The sequence below is a fragment of the Rhipicephalus sanguineus genome, chromosome 9 (genome assembly GCF_013339695.2).
Source record: "Rhipicephalus sanguineus isolate Rsan-2018 chromosome 9, BIME_Rsan_1.4, whole genome shotgun sequence".
In the NCBI taxonomy this organism is placed as follows: Eukaryota; Metazoa; Arthropoda; class Arachnida; order Ixodida; family Ixodidae; genus Rhipicephalus; species Rhipicephalus sanguineus.
In genome coordinates, this window is record NC_051184.2 from 6,512,760 (window position 1) to 6,535,488 (window position 22,729).

General features: G+C 45.3%; 2 protein-coding genes across 4 annotated transcripts in view; both read right to left on the bottom strand.

Annotated features, from left to right (window-relative positions):
* LOC119404517 (uncharacterized) overlaps positions 1 to 22,729 on the bottom strand; it is a 152,304-nt gene that overhangs the window by 35,148 nt on the left and 94,427 nt on the right.
* Positions 19,701 to 22,729, bottom strand: part of LOC119404522 (bifunctional arginine demethylase and lysyl-hydroxylase JMJD6) — a 122,654-nt gene continuing 119,625 nt past the window's right edge. For all 3 annotated transcript variants that reach the window (XM_049418911.1, XM_037671045.2, XM_037671044.2), the window contains exon 8: positions 19,701 to 20,213. In XM_049418911.1, coding sequence (XP_049274868.1) covers positions 20,153 to 20,213 — 61 coding nt within the window. In that variant the 3' untranslated portion in view covers positions 19,701 to 20,152. The remainder of the gene's footprint in view (positions 20,214 to 22,729) is intronic.

Below are 22,729 nucleotides of genomic sequence, written 5' to 3' on the forward strand. Positions count from 1 at the left end.
CTATTTCAAAAGCGCAATTTTAATTTTTATAATTGGAAATAAAACATTTATTTCTAAGAACAAAATGGCCGCCATGGTAAGATGTGTCCTCCCTCGTGGTTTTTCCGCATTTACGCCATTAAGCCGAAGACGCCCTTTCCCGAACGACGGAGGTGAGGCAACGCCAAAACAACCCGTCTCGATATATGACGCGCGCAGATCCGGCAGCCACTCAACGCGCCCGTTAATTACTCGCCAATGGCCGAGTAGCAGCAGCGGATAATCACGCGGAGGACGGAGTCATCTCTCCTGGGATGCGCGAGATCGCCGGAGAAGATAATTAATTAGCGCGAGCGCGCCTGCTGCGAGCGCGTCTCCGTCGCGACCGGCTCCGAATCAACTGCATGAGCGCGCGGAAAAAAAAAAAAAAAAAAAAAAAAAAAAAAAAAAACGAGACGCGAAAACAGTCCCGTCTCGTGTACGCGAACACCTCCAAGGAGGAAGGTGCTGCCCGAAGTCGCGCTGCATGCCAACGATTTAATTACACTGGTGACGCGCCCGTCTCTTGACGCTTCTGCGTTGCCCTCGTCTGCGGGAAAGCTCGGGAATTCTGTCACACATGAAACCCGGCGGCACGGAAGAAAAGTCAGCCGAAATCGGGACTGACTGATTGATTGATTGATTGAATGTGATTTATTAATTCATTTACTCAGCGGTGCACCGCCTATGAAGTTCGCGGGGCTTTCACTCTATACAGAAGCGACACTTGAGGTATGAGGAACGTTGTATACACTAGATCTGGTTACCGCACAAGCCTTAACCATTTCTTTAACGTTTTGCTTCTTTTCCACTACCGTCGAAAGATCCCTTTCACATATAAGTACTCTTCTTTTTTGTCCTCGAAATAACCAAATGGAATTGTATGCATAATTGTATCAATACTGTTTTGTCAAAATTATTTTCACTGTATATGCACTATTTGTCGTCCTCCCAGCTTGGACCACGTGTCCACAGCGTTAATAAATAAATAAATAAATAAATAAATAAATAAATAAATAAATAAATAAATAAATAAATAAATAAATAAATAAATAAATAAATAAATAAATAAATAAATAAATAAATAGCCCACAGTCTTGCTTAATATATTTACCATTGTACTTTGCCCTCCATCTTGGGACAGAAAGGCCACGAGCATTACGTAAGTAACTTAACTGCGAAATTCAGCGGACGCATCTGTCAATTTTCTCCCATCTATATGCGCCGCTGGCGACGCAAAACTCGCAGCGTAGCCGACAACAAAGACGTGTCGCTGGGACAAATCAAGCCGCGGCCGCTGCGAACAGAGGCTGTCACAATGATGAAGAAGGGAGCTCTGTCTTTTGGCCCGTGTGCTTTCCGCAGAGCGAGAAAACAAGGACCACCAAGTGCGCGACACACACGCACGCACACACAGCAGCCGAGGGTAACACACACACACACACACACACACACACACACACACACACACACACACACACACACACACACACACACACACACACACACACACACACACACACACACACACACACACACACACACACACACACACACACACACACACACAGCAGCCGAGGGTATATCCGTGCAACAGCGTCGCTCTCTGCAGCTAGCTCGACTTTATTTTTCGTCGGGGAGGCGCTCTTATTTTAAGGAGCCGCTGTCCCAATATAGTGCGCCACTTTCTCCTCTTCTTCAGGGCTGGAAACCACCGCCCGCGTCGCGAGAGAACTCGGCCGAATCGCGCGACCTCGACACTAGGGCTCCGGGTAGCGCACGATGATACTACCGCACCTCTTCGCACGTTAGCCGCGCGTCAGAATATCAAAGGCGTCGGAAGTCACGCATATACGGCGAACCTCTCCTGTACACCATTGCGCTATGTACCAGAAGGTACACAATGTACGTCAGCGATGCAGACAGGATTTTTTTTTTTATGGAGATTGAAAAGCCCACCTACACCCGATACGTACGTGTACAGTCGTGAGCAATATGAAAGGGAACACCGGAATTGCCTTTCAAAAAAACAGAGCGGCTAAACGCAGTTGGCCAGCTCAAATGTGTTCATAGCACTAAATGCTCGGGCGGAAATGTACCTCTCATTGCTCATTAATGTACGTCCTATCGTCTTTTTCTTTAATCGTGGCAGAAAGCGAGACCAGTTGTGAGAACGTACCACAATTTCGATTCCGTAGAAGTCGCATCGTGCATGTCTGATTGCACTAAATAAATGCATTTTCGCGACCATAACCAAGATGGTATTAAGACCTCCCGCTCTTACAACGCATATGCATTACCCACGACAGGCAGAGAACAGAATTTCGAGTACAAGATTTCGAAATCCTTCTACACGACACTTGCTCCCACCATCTAAAACCCACAAATAAGAATAGGCCTGAAGAAACTGTGCCAGAAAAGGTGGAAAATACAGGGATACCTCATTCCCACTCCGGGGGGCATATCTGCACTGCAAGAGTTCACCAATGAGAACATCCATTTCGGTGTGAACTAAGTCGATACAGCCCGTAAGCAGGCGCTGACGATTGCCCCCCCCCCCCCCTATATATGCAGCACGCTGAGCGCTTAGTGGACTGTGCCTTAGGGGTCTGCCCCTGCGAAATTGCGCCGAATGACGGAACTGCTTCTTGCTATCAGGGGCGTAAGCAGAAATGTTTTTCGTGGGGGGGGGGGGGGCACGTCCTTGATCTGAAGTGGGGGCCGGGCAGGCAGATGTGGTCGAGTGTCATTTTGGGCTCTGTATGCCATGGCACAAAAAAAAATTCGGGCGGGGGGGGGGGGTCACGGGCCCGGTGTGCCACCCCCTGGTTACGCCACTGCCTGCTAGAAGTGCAAACATACGAAAATTCCGCGTAGTTTAAACAAGGACGCCGTTATAGATGTAACGGGAGGTGCGCAGAGGCGACAGTTCTAACAAGCCACGCTCTGGGAAACGGCCAAGTCTCGGGAAGGAAGACTGCGTAAGATGCTCTGGCCCTGTAGCGAAAAGCGACAGCACAGCACGCGTTGCCAAAAAGGCGGCAACGAAGACCGATTCCGGTGACACCGCCCAACTTGGGGGCAAGCGCGTCAAAGAACCACATGGCTGTCAATGAAGGAAGTACGAGCAGACACGGACGCAAGAGAATGGAAACAGACAAACCCTTCTCGTGTGTCCTTGCCTGCATGACTTACTTTCTTCTGCAATAAATCCCCACCAGGGGCGTTGCCATAAATTTTTTTCGGGGTGGGAAGGGGAGTTCAATTACCCTTTCTGTATGTTCATGCGTGTGCTTGTTACGTGCGTGTATGTATATATACGCAAAATTAAAAAAATTCGGCGGGGGGGGGGGGGAGGTTGACACCCTCTCCCTTAGCTACGCCAACGATCCCTACTAGTTAGCTATACTTAACTGACACCCCTAATGATTTAAAAGGGGCGCCTTGTCTGGCTGCCCCCTCCCCCCTAATTATTTAGGAGGGGTTACAGTCGGACTTGTCCTGTCATTGTTAAGTGCAGGTATAGGGCTACGCAGGTTTGCGATAATGGCGGCAGAAGGCCCTTCATGTTGCATCCCAAGAACCGCCTACTTCTCACCTTTACCATCGGAAAGCCGGGGAACGAAGGTAGGCCATTGCAAGAAGCACATCATCGCTTCATTTTCATCTTTTCATGCGTCGCGAAGCTTGTTTTCTTTGGGACTCCAGTAACAAGAGACGGGGGGGAGAGGGGGAGCTGCGGAAAAACTCGGCACCCCCTAACGAAGAACCCTGCGCACGCCTATGACAGCAATGACGACCTTCTTGTCGAAACATTGAGAACACCGAAATTCCTTGTTCGACGATTTTGTGATCACTTCAAGTCGCTATCTTTTCCTGACGTTTTGCCCTGTTTGGATCGACGTGACGCTACGATGCTGTGTCGGCTGTGGGTCGGTGTAGCGTTCATCAACTCATTCAGCTATCGCATTGGTATGGCGAATTCATCCATGTGGAATAACTGCAACTGTGTAGATACTATCGATCACCTCTTGTGCCGCTGTCCCTAATTTGAACAACATCGTCGGACTCTCCAGTGTGCCTCGAGGAGTTTCGATGATCGGCTTTTTACTGAAGGGAAGATCTTGAGAGACTGACCTCGCAGCTCATCAGCTCAGGAAGCCACACGAGCCCTCCTGTAGCTTTTGAGGGCAACAGATTTGCGCGACCGCCTGTGATACGCTGTACTGTGTGTGTGGTGGTGGTAGTGGTTCAAAAGGAGAAGGAAAAAAACGCCAGGCCTGCGATGAAACCGCAGCACAGTCACAGCGAAAGCTGGAAGAGCGGCGTTTCTGGAGCCCGTTGTAAGCTCTCTTGGGGCTACAATACAAGTAGACTAGAAAGATACCCACTACGCCATAAATCACAATTTTTGTGAAGTTCGGAAGCACCTACTAAGCAATTATTCGTCATTCTGCGGAGAAGCGAGGCACCAGCTACACGTCTGTAAGGTTGGTTGGTTGGACCTTGTCAACTTGGCGCAACCCACTGTGGGGGATCGGCCATGAAACGGGCGGCACCGTATTTTTGAGATAAAATTGTTTTACATTTCAAATATGTTTATAATAAGGATATGTAAGGAAAAAACTCACACTAATATTCAAGGCTAGAAAAACATTTAAAAAAAAAATATATATATATATATATATATATATATATATATATATATATATATATATATATATATATATATATATATATATATATAATGCATGAATGAAAAATAAAATGAAATTAAATAACCTAATAAGCAATTCGCTTTGTCTCCCGTCATTATGTGCACTTTGTTGACGCGACGACTGATGACGATGAAGAATTAATGCTCAGCCTTTTGTAATGGGTTGGAAGCTTTAAACGGCCCACCAGTTATGTAATTTGCATTGGGTGACGCCCGGTCGCTATTTCCCTCTCCCGTCATGCTGTATAACATATGTTGACGTGGGAGAGAGACGGGGGTGGGCGAAGAACTTTACTGAGACCCCGAAGAAATGGATCATGCGCTCATGGGCTTCCTTGGCAACCAATCCAAGTGCACTTGCGAGGAACCCACTACGCTATAAAGAATTGTAATTTTTACTGAGACCCCGAGGAAATGGATCTGCGCTTATAGGCTTCCTTGGCAACCAATACAAGTGCACTTGTGAGGAACCCACTATGCTCTAAATCGTTCTAATTTTTGAGAAATAGGGCAGCAGGCACTGTGCCATTTTTCTTCATTTTACGGAGATCCGTGGTACCTACTAAAAGCATGTAAGGCATTATGCGCACTTTGTTGATGCTGTGCCTGATGACGACGAAGAATTACGGCAGAGATCTTTGTAATGGGTTGGAAGCATTTCACAACCTACTCGTTGCGCAATTCGCATTGTGTGACGCCTCGTTACAGAATTCGCGTTGTGCGACGCTTGGTGCTTATTTTACTCTTCTACCACGCTATATTGCATATGCTAATGTGGTTCCTTCCCGACATGAAGCCTGTATAGGACCTTTTTGCAAAGCAGTTTCAAGCACCGGCATGGCTCAGAGGTTAAATACTGGGCTCCCACGCAGAGGGCCCAGGTTCGAACCTCGTTCCATCCTGGAATTTTTTTCTTATTTCGATCGATACTGGTTACGGACACCGGCGGCGGCGGCGGACAACTACGGCGCCAAAAACGGCCGGTGAAATGATCTCATAACAGCTTTCGCTGTAAAAGGCACCTAATTTCTGCAGCCCAATAGGGAGCACGGCGCAGTGCCTTGTGTGTGTAGCGAAACGTTGTGCGCACTGATGGTTTTCTCTCTCTCTCTCTCTTTTACCACCTTATTCCCCTCCCCATGTGCAGGGTAGCAAACTGGACGTAGTCTATAGTTAACCTCCCTGCTTTTCTTGTATTCTTTCTCTCTCTTGTTTTGATTATCACCATAAGCAGACACATATGAGTCGGCGTGCTATTGCATTTTCAACGCAAACAGTACGCATAGTCAGGTTAGGGCTAAATCGAGACCGTCGTTGAACGGGACGGGTCGGGTTCAAAGCGGCTTATACGGGCGACACAACGGCAGAGGCGCGCGCTTCGTTGGGAGCTCTATTTTCTTTCAGCGCCGTATGCTTCGTTGTTCTTCGAGAGCGACGCGCGACTTTTTGCACGCGTTGCGTCTCGCTGCGCCGACGAGTGCGTCACTCCGGCGGCGGGTGACGTCGCCGGTGACGTGTTACGCGGGCTATAGCTCTTCGGTTGGGGTTGCGTGCGCGTCCGTGGCGAGAACCCCCAGCAGGGCGCAGCCATAATATATATATACAGGGTGCGCTCACGCAAGACGGGACGGCTCATCTCCCTCTTTCTGTTTCTAAGCGCGATTCAAGGGTTGTGAGAGGTCGGCTCACAGATGGGGATCTGAGTCGGCGTCGCAACCTCGAACAGAGAGGGAGGGGGACAGAGTAAAACGTCTTTTTTACTGTTTGAATGGAGAAGGAGAGCGTGGGAGGAACCCCTAGTCCGGGGACCTTAGAATGACTCCAGACCTCGAAGAAACATCGTCCTTTTTTTTTTTTTTTTGACAGGTGACGCCTCGTTGCACCAGGGTCACGGAGTGGAGTCGCGACGTGGCTTTTATAGCTCACAGATTTCAGTGGCGGCGTTGTACCCGAAAAACCCGGCGGCGCCGGCCAGCGTATACAGAAATGCGAGTCTCGAAGGCGCGCCGGTCACATGCGTGTTTTGTACGCGCCGTTTTCTGATAATTGATGCTCTCTCGATCGTGAGCTTCTCGGCGATCAGCCCTTTCTGATACGGCAATCTGATCTTTTATCGAGGTGACTTGTCACTTCACGTTGCCGCATTTCATTGTTGCCTGGATATGAACGCATGACCGTCGTTGTTGTCTGTATAGCAACTGAAGTTTTGCGTTGCTAAGCACGTGGACAAGGTCCAGTTCCGGGCATGGAGGAAGAAAAAAAAAGTTAGGAGGTAGCATTGCGCAATGGGATAGAAAGAAAGAAAGAAAGAAAGAAAGAAAGAAAGAAAGAAAGAAAGAAAGAAAGAAAGAAAGAAAGAAAGAAAGAAAGAAAGAAAGAAAGAAAGAAAGAAAGAAAGAAAGAAAGAAAGAAAGAAAGAAAAAAAATAGTAGGCCAGGCACGCCCACGCCAAGCTTTTCCCGATCGGAGAAGCGCACCCCCGAATTTTTTATTCTCTCTCTCCTTCCAATGCACCAAGGCCGGAGGAGCGTTAGTGCATATAGGTTCTCGTTGGTCGCGTCATCTCCATATCAATCCATTTCTATTCACATCACCGCGCTCGCCTAGAAAGTTCCTCCAGGCACGCGGACAATGCGCCCACCGCTTCACGTTTGGCGTGATTTGGTTAGTAACAACTTTATTGATAGTCCTGCAGAGCTTTCGCCGACCGGGCCTCAATTTTTTCTCTTTTTTTTTCACAGGGGGAAACTTGGAGGATAACAAGCTCGAGAAAAGGTTAAAGACCACGCAGCCCACAACGGAACGGAACACGATATAGGCGTAACATTAAGAGATCGGGGGACCACAGAATGGGTCAGCGAACAAACGGGGGTTGCAGATGTCCTAGTCGACGTCAAGCGAAAGAAATGGACCTGGGCTGGCCACGTAATGCGTAGAACAGACAACCGGTGGACAGTGAGAGCAGCAGAATGGTTGTTACCAAGGGATGGGAAAAGCAGTCAAGGACAGCAGAGAGTTAGATGGTGTGACGATATGAAGAAGTTCACAGGGATAAAACGGAATCGGCTCGCACAGGGTAGTTAGCGGTAAACTACTACAGGTAGTTACCCCATCCCCTACGGGCCTGCCACGATCTCATTATCGCTATGCAGGCCCGTAGCCAGGATTTTTTTTCGGGGGGAAGGGCCACTTGCTGAAAACCTTGACTATTTGAGAAAAACACCTATTCTTGTTATTTATTAACCCCCCCCCCCCCCCCCCCCCGGCTACGGGCCTGTCGCCATGAACCTTTCAAACTCTCACCAAAACTTAATCATTGCAAGGCAATCCGTCCATCCATGAGTCGAGCCAATGCTCGCAAGTGGTGCCTTTTTTCGTAAGCCATCACTCATTGGAATAACCAACAAAACTTTGCTGTGTTCTACAGATGATTCCTCTCTAAATGTACCGTTGATTCATCCGGTATATAACGCGTTGATTCTTCGGTAAGCCACATCCAACCACACTTGTACGTAAAAAAAAATACATTTAATGAATGGCTTGTAATCAATCACATTCCTGACGGATTTGTAATTAATCGATTATATTTTTTACTCGGTAGCGCTTACTGTAATTCAATTTCTTTTTAGTAATCAGTTTATGTAATTTCTTACTTCAATTACGATGAGTATGTTCGAGTAAGTAAAAAAAAAAAAGGCCAACAGGCTCGATAGGCCAAAGTAATCGACAAAAAATAAAGGAAAAAAAAAACTGGTTGCGAAGCCACCTTCAAGTCCTAGCATCCATCTCGTCGTGACATGATACAGCGCTTCCACGGCGTCTGCTCGTGTAGCGTAATTAATTTTTTTTTTATCGATAGACATGGACCATACAGCATTCTAAATGAGCCGAAGACTACTGCATGCCTAGAAAGTTTCATGAATATTTTACTGGACCGCCACAGTGTCCCTGAGTTACGGCAAAAAAAAAAAAAAGTACTGATATCTATGATGGGTGTGTCCAGATAAGATCGAACACGAGGTCCCGGTCACCATTCCCGATATTGATGAAATTTACTGCAGGTCTAGGCATTACACCCAGAACAATGGTTTCGCAGTTGGTTTTGCGAAAAAAAATTTCTTCGCCTGAAAAAAAAATATACAAATTTTGGCCGCAAAAAAACCCTTTTCCGCCAATTTCGCGATTTCTGAATTTTGAGCGCACCTAGAGGAAAAACTGTGGATTTCTTCGTCACAATATTTATTCCCCTTAAAGAACAAGTGAAATACGATCTTATGAGTCTTTTATTTTCCTTGCTTGTCAAAGCACTTTTGAAGAAAAAAATCACAAACTTGGCAAATCGCACAAAATACCTTTATTTCAGGAATTTATTGCTGCATGCAAGTTAAAGTGAGGATAATAAACTCGGTACATATTAACTTTGATACTTTCGCTCTCTTTTAAAATAATTTGCTTGGTTTTATCGCGTTCTGTTTCACTTGATAAGTGGGCTGAAACGTAAGTGATTTACCAAAAACGCCGAACTTTGAAAATGATTTTCTCAAAAAGGCCATTTTTAATTTTTTTTTTAAAATCCCTCTGATTGAAGTCAAGGACGTCATCTAAAATTCTGCAGAAAAAGACGTTGCATTATTTTGGTTGCTAACAAGTTATAGTGCGTCGAATGTGACCATACCAGCCTAGCGGCCGCGTCGTTCGTTATGTGCTGAAACTCGGATATAAGTTGCTAAAAATACTTGTACGTGACTTAATCACAAATCAGTAGCTCCACACCAACAAATGCGCAGCCAGGTGTCATGGTTCAGCAAGCTTTGTCTTGCGATGAGCCGCTTGAGGAGCCCGCAGCAGCGGCCGCTCGATGCTGCGGGCACTCACATTACATGAGTGCCACTTCGACTGCGGATGAGCCCCGCTTGCGCGCCAAACTACGCTCAGAGGACAAACGAGAGAAGGAATGCATCACTGTGAAAGTTAAAGGCCGTTAAGTGCCAACAAATGTCATAATATGCAACGAAAACTCTGCCGGCAATTTCCCGGTGAGCGCCTTCATTACAGCACGCATGCATTTTTTTTCCCTGCTGTTATGCGCGAAGCCGCAAAATATCGTGTAAACGCTCGACTTGCGTTGGATATTCTATCTGTGGACGCACAACAATACAGCATTGTAAAAGCGGTTCTTTAATGAAGCAAAGGACTTGGACACACTTCTTTTCACAGCCGGCTGACAAGTGTTCTGGCACGAGATGAACAACTGCAGTTTGAGTTGTTCGACCATCGGAAGCACGTATGACAGTTTTCTTTAGATGTCAATGGCTTTCTTTTGTGTCATATGTTGCTCATAGAATGAAACTAATTATCTTTAGGCCATCAGAAGAGAGAAAGCAACACATGAGCGCACTACTGGAGGCGCTCACTGGGAAATTGCCGGCAGAGTTTTCGTTGCATACTATGACATTTGTTAGCACTTAACAGCCTTTAACTTTCACAGTGATGCATTACTTCTCTCGTTCGTCCTCTGAGCGTAGTTTGGCGCGCAAGCGGAGCTTATCCGCATTCGAAGCGGCACTCATGTAAAGTGAGCGCCCGCAGCATGGAACGGCCGCTGCTGCGCGGGTTTGTCAAGCGGCTGATCGCAAGACTAAGCTTGCTGAACCATGACACCTGGCTGCGCATTTGTTGGCGTGGAGCTGCTGATTTGTGATTAAGTCACGTACAAGTATTTTTAGCAACTTATATCCGAGTTCCACCACATAACGAACGACGCGGCCGCTAGGCTGCCATGGTCACATTTGACGCACTATAACTTGTTAGCAACCAAAATAATGCAACGTTTTTTTCTGCAGAATTGTAGATGACGTCCTTGACTTCAATCAGAGAGATTTAAAAAAAAATTAAAAATGGCCTTTTTGAGAAAATCATTTTCAAAGTTCGGCGTTTTTGGTAAATCACTTACGTTTCAGCCCACTTATCAAGTGAAACAGAAGGCGATAAAACCAAGCAAATTATTTTAAAAGAGAGCGAGAGTATCAAAGTTAATATGTACCGAGTTTTATTATCCTCACTTTAACTTGTATGCAGCAATAAATTCCCGAAATAAAGGTATTTTGTGCGATTTGCCAAGTTTGTGATTTTTTTCTTCAAAAGTGCTTCGACAAGCAAGGGAAATAAAAGACTCATAAGATTGTATTTCACTTGTTCTTTAAGGGGAATAAATATTGTGACGAAGAAGTGCACCGTTTTTTCCCTAGGTGCGCTCAAAATTAAGAAATCGCAAAATTGGCGGAAAAGTGTTTTTTGCGGCCAAAATTTGTATATTTTTTTTCAGGCGAAAAAAATTTTTCTTCGCAATACTAACTGCGAAACCATTGTTCTGGTTGTAATGCCTAGACCTACAGTAAATTTCATCAAAATCGGGAATGGTGACCGGGACCTCGTGTTCGATCTTATCTGGACACACCCTGATGTCACATTGACGCACACTAATGCTGTGGTTTCGGCGAGAAATACTAATTAAGTGGAACACTTGAGTTTCTTTAAATAGTCATCCTATTACCGCGAAGTTAACGCGTACATATCTGTGTACGCCGTTCTTTATTTCTTTTTTTTTACTTCGGTCCAGTGGTGGCAAAGGGCGCTTTCGATATATACATATATATATACATATAGCCGTGGGACCGGCCTTCTGACGAAGGCCGGTCCCGCGGCCGAAACGTAAAGAAACCATTCTGTTTATCGACGTGTGTCTTCTTTTTATTCATACTATTTACCGGCGTCCAAGAAGTTATTCTCTGCAAATATATATATATATATATATATATATATATATATATATATATATATATATATATAATATATATATATATATATATATATATATATATATATAAATTCTGAGGCATTGACGCGCGAAGAGCACGATATCATTAATGGCACGCCTACGGGGAACCTCCTAATTAACTTTGACCTCTTGGGCCTCTTTTATCAGAATCAGTTTATTCGTGTTAATAAACCGTGATAATTACATGATGTGTATATACAGAAGGACGTCCCGTACTTGGAAACTGAAATGGAACCTCCTCTGCGTGGTTACAAGTTATTGAAACAAACAAAATGGCAAAAATAACTAAAAAGCATAGGAATAAAGAATAACAGTGAGAACTACAAAGAAAATTTTTCAAAGCATGAACAAAAATGCGGCAAGCAAATGGAAAGGCACATAAGTGATCACACAGAAACAAACAAAAAAAAAGACTACAGCGGTGCGCATATAAACCTAAGTACACGCTAGTTTTTTGCAATTATCAGATACTTAATTACTTTGTCATTATGACGACTTGCTAGAAAGTGCACAGTACATGATCCTTCCGCTCTGACTGGCTTCCAGCGCAATCTCCACGCCTCGGAAAAATCTCAGAAAAACTGGGCACAATTTCCGACACTCAAAGGCGTCAGTTATGATGGGGACGGGAAAGAGGCGGGGGGGGGGGGGGGGGAATCCGAGCTCGTCCACATAGGGAGGAAGAGGTTGCAATTTGTTCGAGGCATTAGTACAATTCTTGGAGGAATAAAAAAAAAATATTGCAAATATACTAAATCGGATAAAAATGACTCGTTAATTATCAACAGGCACTCTTGGTTACATTTTCGCGTGTGTTTATGTCTATACAGCATTTGTTTATGAGAAAATGACAGTTGTATTTAGACAGCGGCATTACTACTACTACTATGATACTACTACCAGTAGCGTAGCCAGACATTTTTTTCGGGGGGGGGGGGTTCAACCATACATTATGTATGTTCGTGCGTGCGTTTGTATGTGAGCGTGTATATATCCGCATGCAGAATCGAACAGTTTCGGGGGGGGGGGGGGAGGAGGTTGAAACCCCAAGCCCCCCTCCCCTGACTACGCCAGTAACTACTACTACTACTACTACTACTACTACTACTACTACTACTACTACTACTACTACTACTACTACGCAGGGTAGACTAAGACACCTTCGCTGTAAAAAACGGGGCCTCTCTCTATATATCCACTCCAGTCCGGCACATTGATTTACTGTTCTGTTCAGCGTGCTCCCCTTAACGCCGACATCATCGGAGACGGCGCGTGACCCGGCCGCATTGACTGTCAGGCTGTCCAGCCGAGCTCCTACTAGGGCTCGCAAATCGCATTAGCTACGCGGGTCTCGTTTTCGCGCTACGGGAACGCGAGCGGTGAACGTGAAACTACCCGCGGCAACCTCCTTCCACTCTCGGTCGAGGAACACGCCGACGGCGCTACAAACGACGCGGTCACGCTCGACCTGTGTCGCCCATCTTGCGATGTCGTCCTGCCTCGTTTCTCGCTCTCTTCTTGTAGTACGTCCTCCGTGAGAGTCAAGTGCCCCCGCATCCTCACTAGAAAACGGTGCAGCGTGTGAAAGCAGCCAAGTGCGCAAACGCGACGGCTACTCCTCAAGCGCCCGCTAAGCGCGTAATACATGAGAAAAAAAGAAAGAGATAGAGAGAAACAATAAATAATGGATTTGAGCGATGAAACAGCGCTAAAACAAGACGAACACGAGAGGACACAAACACGGCGCTGTCCTTTCTTCTTCATCTTGTTCAAATTTAGTGTGTATATCAACCAGCCCAATTCGAGACGCGAAAACAATAAACAAACAAACAATAAACAAACGTACCAAAACCACGATATATCATTACAAGAGACGCCGTAGTTCTTTCGTGCACCTAAACCTGAGTACACCGGACTCTAGCATTTCGCCTCCATCGAAATGCGGCAGCAACAAGCGGGATTCGATCCCGCGACCTTCGGGTCAGCAGTGAAGCACCATAACCACCAGTACGCAGCGGCGGGCACGAGAAATAATAAATTGTACATATATTATTGGAAGTATGGTTGGTTGACGGCTGGTTGATGGGGTTCAACGTCCCAAAGCGACTCGGGCTATGAAGAGACGCCGTAGTGGAGGGCTCCCGGTAACTTAGACCACCACAGGTTCTTTAGCGTGCAGTGACATCGCTCGGCACACAGGCCTCTAGCATTTTGACTCAATCGAAACTCGACCGCCGCAGCCGGTATCCAAAACCGCGTCTTTCGGGTCAGTAGCCCAGCACCGTAAGCACTGAGCCAATGCGGCAACATATCGAAGCTTGTATAGATTTCTCGCAGATTGCTCAATTACGTTGAGCACTAGTTAGCGCTATACTGATTGATGCTGTGGCGAGTAAGTATACGTGTACCGGTAATGTGCGAGTGAAAACGGTACTTTAATTCGGTCAGGGCTATCAGGCATCACCGTTTGCCGTAACAGAAGAGGCCCTGAAAGGAGTTGTCTTCAAATACAGAAACCTTGCGCGAAAATACACACCGACTCTTCGTGGATCACGAAAAGCGTATAGAGGGGGGTGCACCTGAGCAAAATAAGTGTTAGACAGGGCGTGCCCAGGGAGTCAGCGTTAATTTAATGTTGCTCATAGACTCGAAAAGTTGATCACGGACGAGATGGAACAAAAACGACGGTTTAGCCGGGCAGTTTGCACATATCGTGCAACGTCGCCTGAAAATGCGTTTCAAAAGAACGGAAAGGCTGCCAAAAGGGTTAATATAAGCGTGACCTTTTGTACTGCATGCGCGTGCTACCTTGGTAACCCTCTCTCTTCAGTAAAGATTTCGTCATAGCGCAAGAACACACACACAGAGGGGGTGGTAGAGTTACTGTATGTAGAGTTACTGTATATGCTACCTTTAGGTAGCAGAGTTGCGCATCTGTCTTCCAAGGCCGCTAGCAACCATGCATTGCGGACAAGCTGCCGCTTGGGCCAATTTTTTTATTTCTCGACGCCGCCGCTGCAGCGAACTGAATTAACACTAGCCATCGACAGCCAATGTTTATCGCCGGTCTTCGACACGCCAGACAGGTTAATCGGCGACACAGTAGGCATGTCGCCTGCAAAAACGAAGTGCGACTTTGCCGCATAGCTGTGGTTGCTAGCCGGACCTATGCGCTACTCTACTACGTAAAGGTAGCATATACAGTGACTCTAACTGTATGGTTTCCTCTTTAGCAGGGGCGTAGCCAAGGGGGGGGGGGGGATTGGGGGGGTCCAAACCCCCCCGAAATTTTTCAATTTTGCTTGTGTATATATACACGCACACATACAAACGCACGCACGCACATACATGAAGTATGGTTGAACCCCCCCCCCCCCCCCCGAAAAAAATTCCTGGCTACGCCCCTGCTCTTTAGGGAGCATACAACTGTAGGGGGTGGGGATAGGCAGCGGCCCCTTATAATTCCCTTCATAAACGGCAGGTAAAACGGCAGATTACCAATAAAGTTAAAAACTATAAGTATAGTTAGTATTTAGGAGGTTTATGAAAGAAAATGACAGCCTTAGCGTTGAGCCATGCGGCGTAAAAAAATGTACGGCCGTTAGATATGCGTGTGTTTTCTTAGAGTGGTCATGGCAGATGATGGGATCACGTGGGGGAGATTGATGAGAAGCTTGCGGGTGTAAAGTCGCCTCGAGGCCGGGTCTGTACCGCAGGGACCCTTCCGCGGATCCAAAACAGTTACTGCGGGCCCACATATACTTTCGAGCAACCACTTTTAGTGAGATGTATATAGGTCAGTTGAATTCAGTACACTCTATAGAATGCACTATTAGATCCCGTGTATCGTGATACTCAATGCCACCCGGCGAGGTGTACACACACAGAACTATATCAAAACTATAGCTACTATATTTGCGAATTGTAGCAAATTCGGCTGAAAATATCGTTTCCCTCTGGCATACCAAAACATAACCACCATATAGTTTCCCTGGTTGAAACCAACTGGACTGAAAATGATTCGCTACTTTCGTGAACTTTTCAGATCGAGTTCCCTGAAAATTTCAGGTCTTCCACAGCCACGCAGTGTCAGTGCGTTTAAGTAAAACTTGAAGCTCTGTTATCAGGAGAAAAGACGGAACAAAAGCAAATACGATGCGTGAGATAACTTATGACGTGATATCATCGCCCTAACCAAAAACGACGATGAGTATCCGGCCATTTCATTTTACCGAAACTTTCGCAACAGCTGTCTACAACGAACGGGACAGATATTCTGCATCGAATGTCTATTCTAAAAAAGCGCAGTTAAGGAATCGCCGCTTTTCGGTGTTAACTGATTGTTTGGGACTTCAGGTTTTATACTGGTGTCATGAGCACGTGCGATCGACCACCGACCTCAATCGAATTTCACGACCGTGATTGGCTCCCTTCCGCATCATGCGCACACAAGTACGATCTCGATCAAGAAACTCGATCCCGATCGAGCTCGATTGCGATCGAAATTCGTGTCCTCTTGTCGAAACCGACAAGAGGACTTGTCTTTCTTGTGGCTGCAACTGACACCCCGCGGTGTTCACGAATTTCTCATGTCTTCAAGCTTTTATCTTCCCCTGAACTTCTGCCTTTCTTTTAATCCTTTTTCATTGTCACACTTCGTGCGAAGTAGCTACTTTAGCGATTCATTAGTCTCATAAGCAAGGGGTTCCAAATTAGCGCAATTTGCCATTGCCGCGAGTTCACGCATTCAAGCATTTATTGTTAGACGCGAGTTCACACATTTACTGTTGGCCTCAGTCTCCGCCAGTCTCCCAATCTTACGCTACGTTAAACACAACAATTTAAAAAAAAAGCGTCTGCGCAAAGTGGGGTTCCTTTGGCCCAGCGCACGAAACTACGAAAGCTAAACCGCGAGGGTGGCCAGTTGGCGAAAGATACAGCATCCAGGCGCACTCGACGATAGGAAAAGCCACGGCTTGGGGGCGAAGCTCAGCGTCAAACCCGATACCACGCCAGATGCGCCAAGCAGGCATACGCGCGACAAATGACAACACGTCGCGATTGACGCCGACGGACACCCGAGAAGAACGCTGGACGCGTCTCTCCGCTAGCATCACCGCGCTTTGCCAGCTCCGTGGATGCGGCGCCACTTTGGATAGCTGCCTCCCATTGAAGTTAAATATACATGAACTGAGCAGAAGAAGTGCCAAAACGACCGGGCCCCAGCGCGGTGGAAACCGAGCGGAGCAGCAGCAAAATACGGGTGACCGCGAAAACGCGAAGCGCACAAACAAACAACACTCGCGCGCTAAGCGAAAGAGACTGCGACACTTACAGCTGGCCGGATGGTATATAGCCGAAGCGCAGAGCGAAGAAAATAGACAAAAATATTAACGAGAAGCCGTGCTCCTCCTCATATGATCCTTCTTCGCCGAGCTCAGTTTTGAAGGGCGCTTATGAGCGGTGCCCCAAATATAGGCGCTTGAAATTACCTCCTTTTGACGAGCTCGGTGGGGGAACCTCTTAAAGTCGCAGTGAAGGGGAGAAAAAAAACAAAACAAAAAAAAAGGCTAGACGAAAAGTCATTTCTTTTTTTTTATATAATTAGCTCGGCAAGTGCGTTCGTTCATGTACGAGCTGAACCGAAAAACGGCACTGCTCGGGGGCTTCTAGAGATACGTTATTATTATATTTTTTTTTCCGCGTAATGCTATGGGTTAACAAGATGAAGAGACCTCCGGATATGTTCTGTTTCCTGACTTTGGGTAGTTCGGTATACAAGAAAGGAGAATCGCAGAAAAACGCGGCGTAGACACCCGAACGTACGGACTGGCTCTCCGTGTGAACGCGGGAGCAATCTCCAGAGACGTCCGAGTAAAAAAAAAATGTCACTTAAAGTGAAACGGAAAAATGTTCTCACCGATGAAGGCCTTTGAATGTCCCTGTCCACTCCTTCAGCTGGCCGGTCGTTCGCGCATATTTGCACCTTTATCTCTGTGGTATTGCGGCAGCTTCCTCGGCTGTTCACTGTCACCCTTCTCAACTTCACCTTCTCAGCTCCTCCGTGCGCAACGCGACGGCTGCCATGACGGAATAAACCGGAAAGACATCACGCACGCACGCTACACCGGAAGTCGTTGCGCCGCTTTTTGCGCCCTCTACAGTCAGCTCAAATCGTATAAAAATGTGGTCAGATCAGCGCAAAATCTAAATACGCCATCTCAGTACCTCAAAACATAGAAAATGCAAAAGCCTTTACAGCGTCGAGGGATCTGACTTGGGTCTAAAATAAAGGAAGAAAAAAAAAGGTGATCGCGCCAAATTTGAATTTTAAATTAGCGGTGCGTTATTTCCAAACGAACAATCCAATGAGGTATGGTGGACGAATGTACATTTGGAGTGGTTATTGGCATGTAAAGAAAACTGGCGCCGTTTTCTGCACGCGTCCGCAGGCCTGGGACCTCCATCAACCTGTCGCAAAATGTGTGACAAGTTTTTTTTTTTCCCGGGTCGGATGGGTTGTCGCATACGACCGGTTAAGTCCGGTACTAAGGGCAATCGCAATTTGACTATCTGTCTGTCAAAAGTGACTCTAAGGGGCGGCTCCAGGATCATTTTACCAGGGGTGGGGACACCCACAACAATCATTCAAGGTGCAGAAAGGCTGGGAACTTATGTGTTGTGTTTAGACTAGGGGGGTACATGCGAAGATTATGGCGGGGTGTCGACTCCTCCCCCGTGCCGCCCTAGTGGCAACTATGACGTATTTCGACACTTCCTTTTTATACATTGGGAACCGCGAATGGGTGGACACAATCAAGAAAGTTCTGCTTCTTCCAAGCAAGAGGAATTTTGTTAGCACGGACATCATAATGTAGCGGACTGTCATCACCTGTAGAGCAACCACTACAGAAGAACTTACAACTTCAAGAACTTTTCTTTCACAAGCCTTTTTATCAAACACGACGCTAGAACCTCTGTAGACAAATAGTTTATATTCCACATATATCACTTTCCTTCCCTTCTGTTATGGATTACATTGACCCCCCCCCCCTTTTTTTTTTGCATTCTAGTTGCCTGTTGCATCACGTAGCGCATTTTGAAAGTCTATCCGGGGGTGCAATCCTGGACACTGTCAAGTTCTGCCATATTGTCAAATTTCATAATGCCGGCACTTTAGGCCAATCAGAGAGGCTGTAGCAGCCCTCTAGGCCAATCATAGTTGACCAATGGCAGAAATTGACAACATGGCCGAATTTGACAATGTCCAGGATGGCACCGCAAGAAGGTTAGTGACCACAGGGAGAAAATCGAGGTCATAAAAATCCTGTTCAGACACATACAGTTCTGCTGCCCAATTTTTCGAAACAATATACGAGCAGCGAGCCTTATGTGCCCCACTGATGATGAAGAGTTGCTACTTTGTTGTTACTCTCTACCAGCTGCTGTATTGGACTAATTCTGTGGCGTGTGTACTATCATTTGTTAGATAATGCTTCAACTTTGTCGCCAGTTTGTGTTTATACACAATGCTTGTCTCTTGCACAGTTTTGCAATTTTTTCCACTACTTATATGTGTCTTTACTGAAATAAAACCTTAGCTAGGAAGTCAGCGCTAGTCCAACTTGCCTCCCTTTGTCCATTCGTGTTTTTCCCGTGTGGTAATTTTTCCTTCACATTGGGAAATCGCACTGTGGTAGAGAAACCTCCGGGTGTTAAACCTATCTCCACTTTTACGAGACTGTCAATACGCACAGTGAACAAGCAATGATAATTGAATTCTAGGTTTTTACGTTCCGAAAACACAATACGATAATCAGGCACGCCGTAGTGGGGGACTCCACACTAATTTTGACCATTGGGCTTGTGTAACATGCAGCTACATCTAAGTACATGGTTCTTCTTGCATTTCGCTCCCATCAAGAATCACACACTGTGGTAGGGAATCGAACACACATCCTCAAGTTTCCCAGTGAGATACCTTAGCCCCATGGCTGATGAAGAGGCAATCCACACACAGCAAGTCGACTACTTGCATGTATTGAAGCAGCTTGACACCACAGTTAAATAATCGTAACCTCTTTTTTATTACACATGAACAATGATGCACAGAAAGATCTTTTCTCAAATGGCAGCATGAGTACAGAAGGAACGTGAATGGCCACTAAGTACCATAAATAATGACTGGTGAAAAAAATGGTAGAACGATGGGTCGCTTAAAATATAATTATGCAAAATCGAGGCCCTGTCCATGTGGCAATGATGATCAGCGGGGGGAAAAAAAAAAGAAAACTGGACAGTAACACTCGTGACTTGATTTCTACCGGCACGTATGCTGGATGGTGCCACATTCTTTTGACAAAAAAGTGACAAAAAAGGGAGGGGGGCGCAAAGTCACAGGGGTGAGATGTGGGTCGTGGTGCTTGCAGTCTCAAGAACAAAACTCGTCTAGGCGGCAATGTCCACTGCCGTCACAGGCTAACGTCACGCTGGCACGGGTGATGACGGTTGCCTTCTTCCATCTATCTCCATTTTTGGCATCACACGCACACTTGGAACCAGTCTACGGAAACACTTTCTCAACACCTGCTGCAACCCCGCTTGTGCTCCCTGCGGTCTTCTCTACTGGAGGAGCGCTTTCTGCAAGTACAAAAACAATGTAATGTCTCGTCAAGGCAATGCAACGAACACAACATTACGAGCTCGTAAAAGATTTGCATAATGCAGCAGTCCTTTGTACAACTTGTACATGCACAAAACCAGACTTTGTTTGTGCAACCTTATATTTCAGCACTCGTGATGGAATGGCATTCGCACAATAGTCATGTGGTCACTTGATAAATTCTTGCACACAGTTTTATTATAGTCACGTTAGTATTAAAATAGTGTTCGTAAAGACCAACGTGAAGTCAAAGTAGACTAGAAAATTATCCCTGTGCCAAACTTATGTATGCTGGACAGAATAAAATGGCTTATTAGTGACTCCTAATTTGATGCTGAATAGAAATTCCTAATTACTAATCAGTTGGCAGCAATTACTCATTTGCTGATAGCTGATGATAAAACTCACACTCCCGATTTAACTTCAGCTTCAATCATGGTGTTGAATAATGTGGTTGTATATAATAAAAAAATTCTGCCATCTTTCCAGTAGTTTTCTTAAAACTTTCTGCTACAGAAATTTAAAATGGTACTAGAATTTTATTTGCCTTCTCTATTTTTATTTGGATGCAATTTCTTAGAATGAACACTTAATTGGATTTTAACTTGCTGTTGCTACCATCTGCGATGTTGTAAAGAAGAGCTTTGAAAACTGAATGCGCACCACAACACACCTTTATGACTCGTGTAACTTCCTGGACACTAAACCAATGATGCAGGTAGATGCAATTACTTGAATTGGGTTTTTGTTATCAGTCTGTTGTCAAATGTCACTCAGCCATGTTTTTCTCGATCATAAATACCACTCCTGTAGCACACTGAATATGAAAAGAAATTTACAATACTTGCCAAGTAAACACTCTTTCTTTTTAATAATTCAGGAGTGGTATGCGTAAGTAACGAAGTCATGTGGAAACGATATGTCAAAAAGGCATAGTTTATTAATACTATACTAATTTGTTACACAGTAACAAAGACTAGCTTCACAGAATACACACTACACACAAGCCTAAGCCACAGTCAGAGTGATAGCAGCAAAGCCATTTTGAGACCTCACTCTTAGATTTCCTGAATCAACATGTTTACTTATTTACTTTTGCACACCCCTCTACAAGCCAATGACTTGACAGCTGCTGTAGCCTAATGTCGGCTAACTGGTGGTTTTAGAATAGCCTGGTGCAGCAGCACGCAAGGTCGTGCTTTTCAGTTCCAAAATGGCTGCACTAAATCCGAGAAAATGCTTTTGCCTACAAAGGGATGCAGAACATACACAAACTGTACATTGTGGCATACATAACATGCAAAATGGCAACACTTCATAATCCATGTGTTACATCAGAAATAGCTGACAAAAAAAAAAAAGTGTGCGCGGGGTGTTGGTTTCAATTTGGTATAGTGAGCAGGAAAATAATTACCAGTCGAATTATACTAGGAGGAATGTTTCACATCAACATGAAGAAAGAACCTGCAAGGGCTTAGTGACACCAGTATGTTGTCTCACCAGAAGGAATTGTTACAAATTCTTTCAAGGCTATTTTTTAGGCTTGTGCGAATATTCGAGCACTTCGAATATTCAAACGAATAATACAGTATTCGAATTTGCTTCGATTTGAATTTAAATTATTGAAAATTTCGAAGTATTCGAAAGGAACGAATAGGTGTATATTATTCCGCTTGTAACCCCCCCTGTAAAGATGGCTTCACTGCAGTGCAGTGGTGCTGTACCGTGAAAACACCTTGAAAAAAAATCCGCAGTCTGTAATCTCCTGTAAAGGTGGTTTCACTGCAGTGGAGGGATGCTAAACCGTGAATACACCTATCCAGGGAAAATCCGCACTGCCGCGAAGCCCCACTTCAAGGTTAAATGAACGTATTACCCTCACATAGATTCATCATTTTTTACTTGTTGTACCAGCTTATATGCTCCAAGTGTAGTAAATTTTAAAATGTAACATACTTTACAGGTTATCACTTGCATTCTACCGAAAGCCAAATCCTGCTACTATTTAGAGTTGCTTCCACTTCCTTTGAACCAAGAAGAATGACATTTGCACATGCCTTGTTACAATTAAATGCAGGTTGGTTGGGTCATGACAAATATGCTCGTTTTTCTTTATAATGTGTGATATATACTATTCGAATTCGATTCGAAATTATTTGACCAAAATCACTATTCGCTTCAAACATAAAATGTACTATTCGCACAAGCCTACTATTTTTATCATCTTTTTACATAACTTCTACAGCCCACAATATGGGCTGTAGATTAGAGCTATATGTACTCAAGAAAACATATCCTAATGAAAGAAGGCAATGTCACGAGAAACACTAGCACAGTCACAACTTATGAGCATTGAGAACTGTGTTCAGTCTCTAACAGTAGATTGAAATGAACCTAAAACTTAACAGCCGTTTTAAATAATGGCCTCAAAGGGATCCAGAAAACACTTATGCAATCTTAACAAAGGTAACACACTAAAATTGCCAACACTGCT